General features: G+C 35.8%; 1 protein-coding gene across 3 annotated transcripts; it reads left to right on the forward strand.

The window, feature by feature from the left end:
* The first annotated feature begins 938 nt into the window (after window positions 1–938).
* Window positions 939–6,197, forward strand: LOC121446516 (serpin B4-like). 3 transcript variants are annotated; one of them, XM_041649183.1, is made up of 7 exons: window positions 939–1,100; window positions 1,640–1,696; window positions 2,745–2,873; window positions 3,566–3,683; window positions 4,559–4,701; window positions 4,987–5,142; window positions 5,793–6,197. In XM_041649183.1, exons 1-7 carry the CDS (start codon window positions 939–941, stop codon window positions 6,195–6,197), a joined length of 1,170 nt encoding a protein of 389 aa, XP_041505117.1. The 3 variants fall into 3 exon arrangements, with proteins under 3 accessions (XP_041505117.1, XP_041505118.1, XP_041505119.1); XM_041649184.1 differs by having other exon boundaries at window positions 5,050–5,142; XM_041649185.1 differs by lacking the exons at window positions 1,640–1,696; window positions 2,745–2,873.
* Window positions 6,198–7,120: the final 923 nt, after the last annotated feature.

Raw genomic sequence — 7,120 nt, forward strand, 5'->3', positions numbered from 1 at the left:
TTTAAAGTAATGTCATCGCCACAAAAAAAAAAAAAAAAGTACCTATGTGCAAGTCTGATGAGTCAGTAATTAACAACAGTTAAAATTCTATCCAGACTCTGTCCTGTGGAGAAGGGAAATAGAGTGGGAAGATATTAAGCCAGTCTTTTCTCACAAATTTGCATGCTTGAAAACCTAACCTGGTTATGCAATCTGAAGTTGATTTACTTGAAGTACTACTGAAATGACGAGGAGGGGTGGCAAAAAGACAGGCTATATATTTGAGATCTCAGCATCAGAAACACAGACACATCCTTCTGGCCCACGTCTTCCTTCAGAGACACAAGTAAGTGCTTTCCAGCCACGATTGTCAAACAATATAAATTACCGTTGAGGTAACTTGATAGCAATGATGTGTTTCATCTCATGTGTATGTGATATTTTCCCGGTTTTAATTCTCTTGATCTGCTAAGAAAAAATTAAATGCCTCCTTCTCTTAATTTGTTATTTATTTAAAAATAATTATTTCCAAGTAAACATGTATGTCCTATTTATTTTCAAATGAACGTATGTATTCTCTCGAACATGCAAGGACTGTGTCTGGCAACTACAGCATCTTAAAGGAAAAGTTGAGATGTGATTTTAGACAGCTAACTGGATGCCAGTCACAGAAATCTTTATCCTGGAATTCATTATAAAACCTTTCTGCCAAGACTGAGCACAGCCGGTGAGGAAGGATTCTCTGTTAGCTGTTTGCAAAAGACTTAAAGACACTGTTGAATTCTAATTGGAAGATTAGCATATGTACATTGTGCAAGGCTTAAAAAATAACACTAATAATTTTATTTGCCAGAATCTTATAATGCAGATGTGTGGTTTCATTTAAGAAATGCTCATTACAGAGTGAGTCATTCTAAACTTTCACTGACTTTATGCTGCTCTAGGACCTTAGGATCACCATGCATTTGCTTGCTGAAGCAACTACGAAATTCACACTTGAGCTGTACCGGCAGCTTAGGGAAACAGAGAACAACATCTTCTACTCCCCAATCAGTATCATGACAGCATTAGGAATGCTCCAGCTTGGAGCCAAAGGAAACACTAGACAGCAAATTGAGAAGGTAGGTGTAAGCTTCATTTCATTGACCAGTTTGAACCTGTCTCTCCATCGCTCTGTCAGTGTGCAGATGGATAATGATAAAGCCAGAGGTCTGAGATGAAGAACAAGATGCTGAACAGTCATTGCCATGGCGATGAGCACAGAACTGTGGGAGGGACACACCCTTCCCAAACATGGTCCAGACACTTCCTCGACAGCCTTTGGGTACTGGTGAGGATGATTGCCTTCATGTGCCCAACAGCTACAAGTGAGCATAAACTGTGGAGAGCACTGATGAAAGCTGTGGATGGTCTCAACTCTGAGGGGGTGAATTGAGGTGTTTCCTGGGCAACAAGCAAATAGGCATTATTCATATGCCTGGCGAATCAACTTTTGGTGTTTTGTACAAACTCTTGCACTAAAGTTGAGAGGATTTTTTCATTTTTTTCATCTGTTTTTTCCAGGTTTTGTTCTGTTTTTGTTTCATTGGACTTAGACAGAACTTTCAGTGAAGTTTTTTTTTTTTTTTTTTTTTTTTGCCCCACTTGCTATCTCTTCCAGGTTCTTCAATTCAATGGAGCTACAAAGAAGACAACAAAAAAATCTCCAGACTGTCATGTGAGTCCAGGGCACAAGCTGCAGATTCCTAACATGATGATTTAAAGAGAACATTTGTATTTATAATTTGAAGCTTTATAATTTTAAATGGTCATTTCATAACTTAAAAAATGAATCTGTAAGGGAATTTCCAAACAAAAGATATAAAAACACAGAATAGCGCCACATTTCTTTCTGTAGTCAGCATGTGTATGATTTTGTTTTAAGCACAGTAGGTCAATGTTGGATCTAGAGTAGAATGCCCTGGCTTCAGCTCTAGCTCCACACCTCACAAATGCAGAACATGAGCCAAGCACAAACAATCTGAATCGCTGAGACCACGATCTAGTAAAGTGGAATTAAAAAGGAATATGACTCAATATATCCAAGCAAACACACAGAAAAATCTTTGACCTGCAATAAATAAGAAAGTGTAATGAATGTTAGCTATTGTTGTTGTAAGACAATAGTAATTGTCATTATCACAATAATGTTACAATTTATCTTAATTTAATAGTCACATATTCAAGTACATCTTGGAAAATGATTGTTTCACATCAACATGGGTTTAGAATCTTAACCATGCAAACCTCTTAGCTGGAAAAGGAAGCTATCCTAATTCAAAGATACTTAGATTCATAATTTGGCTGTGTGGCATCTCTTTAAAGAGGTCATTAAATTCTCTGCACCTCTTTGTTTTCATCTAGATTGCACTCAGTCTTAGATTACTAACATGTAGTCCAGTCCCTAAATGAACAGTGGGCACATACTCTCTTACAGATGCAGAGAATTTCAAACATCAGGCAACTTAAGTCAAGACAGCCTGAAAGCACTGCATATTTAGTTCAAAAGTAGCAGATTGGAATATTTTTTTTTTAAGAAGAAGAAGAAAAAAGGCATTTCTGGAAGAAGTTGAATGTAAATTGGGAATATTTAAGATAAAATGCAACACTTATCAGAGAATATTCAAAAAGTTGTCTTTGAGATTACAGGTGTTTGGCTATTTATTTTGAATTTAGTACTTACATTAGCAGAGTGATTCAATGAACACCCATCTTTTACATTGAAGGATGAAACATCAGAAAATGTCCATGACCAATTTCAAAAGCTTATAACTCAACTAAACAAATCCCATGGTGCTTATGACCTGAAGGCTGCCAACGGTATTTATGGAGCAAAGGAGTTCCCATTTCTCCAGGTAAGTTGCACCAGGCTTTGCATACCTTTAATCTGCATTCTAGGTCTTACATGTCTGAATGGCCATATGTAAGAGTGAGACCAGACAGATTCAGAGAGGCAACGTTTGCCCAGGGAGCACCAGCCCCATAGTCACAGTTCTAAGCCACTGTAATGACCAAAAGTCTAGTGCTGTATGCGGCAAGCATGGGCTCAGGAACAGCCCCATGAAAAAGAATGTAAGTCAGCAGATCTCGTCATGAGATGTTAGTAGTGAACCAGTGCTGACTCAGTCACAGAGAGTACAGCAGGAGATTTCTGGGAAATGGAATGTTTCTGTAATGGGCAGGCTTAGGGAAACCCTGGAGAGAATTGGGAAGGTACCAGGAAATATAGCATTTCCTGCACTGAAGATATAATCAAATGAGAAATGTAGTGGTTTAACTTAGTGGTAGGCTAGCTCAGGAATAAGTCAGCTCTTTCATCACTACGAAATCTTTTCTGTCTTCCTTTACCATAAAGTATTGACCTTCACTGACATTCTTACTGTGTTCTATATATTATTACCTTAGTCAAAAAAAAAAAAATCTGTGTGTTCATAAAATAGCAGATATGGTCAGGGTCTGCTATCAGATTATAGTAGTATCATAAATAATGAAATCTAAATTATTCTAAATTGTTCTTAATTCTTTTTGGTTCCTTCACATATCAAAGGAATTTTTGGAAGACATTAGGAAATTTTACCAAGCCAATGTGGAATCACTTGATTTTGTACATGCTGCAGGAGAAAGCGAAAAGAAGATTAATTCCTGGGTAGAAAGTCAAACAAATGGTACTGTATTGGAGGGTCACTGGAGAAAGTACCAGGGATGATGGGATGGTCTCCATAAATGTGAAGTGAGCCAGGATAAAGTATGGAGAAATTAGCAGAAAGCCAACCAGAGGAAACAGGAGAATCATTTACATTAATTTGGTTAGTGGTATGTTAGACAATCTGAAGACTCCACCCAGACATGTTTTGATATATCAATTTTTTAAGTCACAGCCAATTCTGGAAAGCTAAGAGAAAATGTTGGAAGAAGTCCCTTTCTCTTTTACTTCTCCTCTCAGAGCATGTCTGCACCTTGAGCTCCTGAAAGGATTTCTCATGCTGTCTTCAGCAACTGGGGCAGAAATCTCAACAAAGCTTCCTCTCTGTAGACACCTATCCCATAGCTCACTCTCTTGGTAGGTCAAGCTTTCAGGAAGTCCAACATGAAAGTGAACAGGACACATCTTGAGTAGTGTTTGGCATTACCAGGAATGCACTTCAGACAATAGAGTTCTTCTCATTTGTGTAAAAGAACAATCAGGCCTTGGGTAGAATAAGACTTTGAGTAGTAATCCTTAAATTGAAAAAAAAAATGTAAGTTACAGAGAGAGGAAGGAACAAAGACAAGTTGGTAGAATGGATTAAAACAGCTTGTCAGTACTCACTGTGAGTTGGCCATAATCACCCAGATAGAAAGCCTATGACAAGAACTGTCCATCCCAAGTAAATTACAAGGGACGGAGAGGAAGGCTGTGTCTTACAAACAAGTCAAAGAGTCCCTCAATTAATGACTTGGGTGAACAAGCGATGAGTGACCAATGGTGAACTCTTATAGAGCATCCTCCAGACAAGTTCCTTCTACTTTGGTGATAAGCATTTTGTTCTTTCCCTGGCAGGAAAAATCAAAGACTTATTTCCGAATGGGAGCCTGAGCAGTAGCACTGTACTGGTTCTCGTGAATGCAGTGTATTTCAAAGGACAATGGGATCACAAATTTGATGAAAAGCATACTATAGAAGGAAAATTTTGGCTTAATAAGGTACTGTTTTCTGTTTATTATATTATGTCATATAGTGATGTGTATATAATTCAATTCAAATGAAAGGGATACCATGGAAAGTACAAAATAAACAAGTCTTGTGTGGTTTTTTTTTTTCTTGTAACTTTGTTTAACTAAGGACAACTAAAGAAACTTTTATTTAGACTTCACAAAATGTAAGAATTATCTCTTCAGAGGATGTTTGATGTGTTTGGTATCGCAACAATATTGTCTATGCTGTCTTATGTCTCCTTTGAATGTGTTTGATGCATTGATTTGTTACAGAATACTAGTAAATCTGTCCAGATGATGATACAAAAAAACGAGTTTAACTTTAACAGACTGGAGGATGTGCAGGCCGTGATTGTGGAAATACCATACAAAGGCAAAGAGCTGAGCATGTTTATCCTTCTACCAAATGAAATCGATGGTTTGAAGAAGGTGAAGCTTGTGTCTCCTACTCTTCCTTCTGCTGCCTAATTTCTTCCTGAGCTATCAAATTTAAACCAGACACTAATGAAAATAATTAAACATGAAAATAATAAAAATTTTTAAAGGAGATATTGTGTTTCATCCTGTATTACAACCTGAAACACACTGAAGAATTATTTAATTAGTAATTAAGTGGAGCTATACACATTAAATATCAACTTCATGACAATAATAGGGAACAAGTCAAATTTTGCTGAAAGAAATAAATCACAATGTAGAGAATGTTTATGAATATTTTGAATAAAAATGTGAATATTTTGAATAAAAAAGTAAAACTTAAGAGTATTATATAATAACTACAGACGGTAATGATGTCAGAAAAATATAAAGATACATCTATTAAAAGTAACATAGGTGGCTGGTAGCATAAACAATAATCTATACAAAATGATGATCTTGTTTTTGAATTTTATTAATAATAATATCTAATTTTAAATTATCTAAATCAATAATATCTATACTAAATAATCAGTATGTGTTATATTTATATAATACAGCATTCATAATATTTATTGCTAAAAGTTTCCTTTAATTCATTGCTCATGTGAGTTATAGGCTTTTAGTGAATCACAGCATTTTCTTTTCTTCTATTTTTATAGCTTGAAGATAATCTCACCACTGATAAGTTAATAGAGTGGACAAGCCCACAGAATATGAACATGATAGAGCTGTATTTATCCTTACCTCGATTCAAAGTGGAAGAGAAATATGACCTCCCGGCTCCACTGGAACACATGGGGATGGTGGATGCTTTCAGTGCACAGAATGCCGACTTCTCAGGCATCAGTGACAATCAAGATCTCATGGTATCTAAAGTTTTACACAAGTCCTTTGTGGAAGTAAATGAAGAGGGGACAGAAGCTGCAGCTGCCACAGGGGTAGAAGTGTCTTTAACATCAGCATTAATAACTGAAGATTTCTCTTGTGATCACCCTTTCCTATTCTTCATCAAGCAAAACAAGACTAACAGCATCCTCTTCTTTGGCAGAATGTCTTCTCCTTGAGGCTGTAGCTCTACCATGCTTCTGGGAAGTTAGCAGAGGTGCTGTAGTTAATCAAGACCTGGAAACAACAGCTTCTCTTGCTTTGCTTTGCTTTCCCATCTCAGAATCATCACTGAGAATATAGTGGTTAAAGCAGAATGTCTCCATTTTCTTTCTATATACACATATAAGCATTCTCTGAAAAAAAAATGTTCAGTGAAAAGATGAGGGGCTGTTTACTTTAAACTAACATCTGTCTGTTCATAATCTGTTCTTAAATGAGTTAAAGGAAAGTATGCATTAAACTGATTACTAAAAACACCTACACTTCGTTGACTTTAAGAGATATCTGGGGGATCTTCATATGCTTCTAAATTTTGTGATTTTATAGAAAATATTATCAATAAAATAATTATTTTTTCAACTTATATTTCTTTACTGTATTTTCAATTACAAGAGGTTAATCATACATAATGAATATAAGGTAGAAACATATTAATCATATGGAAGGAGATATTTAAAACAGACTCAGCTATGCTAAACTGGGATGGTATGCAGATACATACTTTTTATTTGAATAATAAGAAAACTTTATGAATTTTTTGTTTATTGTGGTACAAAAATTCAACTCAAGACCTTACATACTAGATAAGTTCTCTATCATTGAGCCAAGTATCCAACACAAAGAAAATTTAAAATACCACAATGCAAAGGAATATTATTAGCAAAGATAAATTAGGAATATATTAATATAATTTACTTTTCAGCAGCCCTGGAAAGAGATCTCTAGAGATCTGTATTGTCCAATGTAATAATCATTAGCCAGCTGTAGCCACATACAAATTAAATGAAGTCACATTAAGCAAAATTGGTACATTTTCTAATCTCACTAGTTAATATGTACCCTGAAGCAATACCTGGTTGCAGGAAGAACCACAGACTGA

Source organism: Microtus oregoni, unplaced genomic scaffold (assembly GCF_018167655.1).
Source record: "Microtus oregoni isolate MIOR12 unplaced genomic scaffold, Mior012 000003F_ref0000135, whole genome shotgun sequence".
Classification (NCBI taxonomy): Eukaryota; Metazoa; Chordata; class Mammalia; order Rodentia; family Cricetidae; genus Microtus; species Microtus oregoni.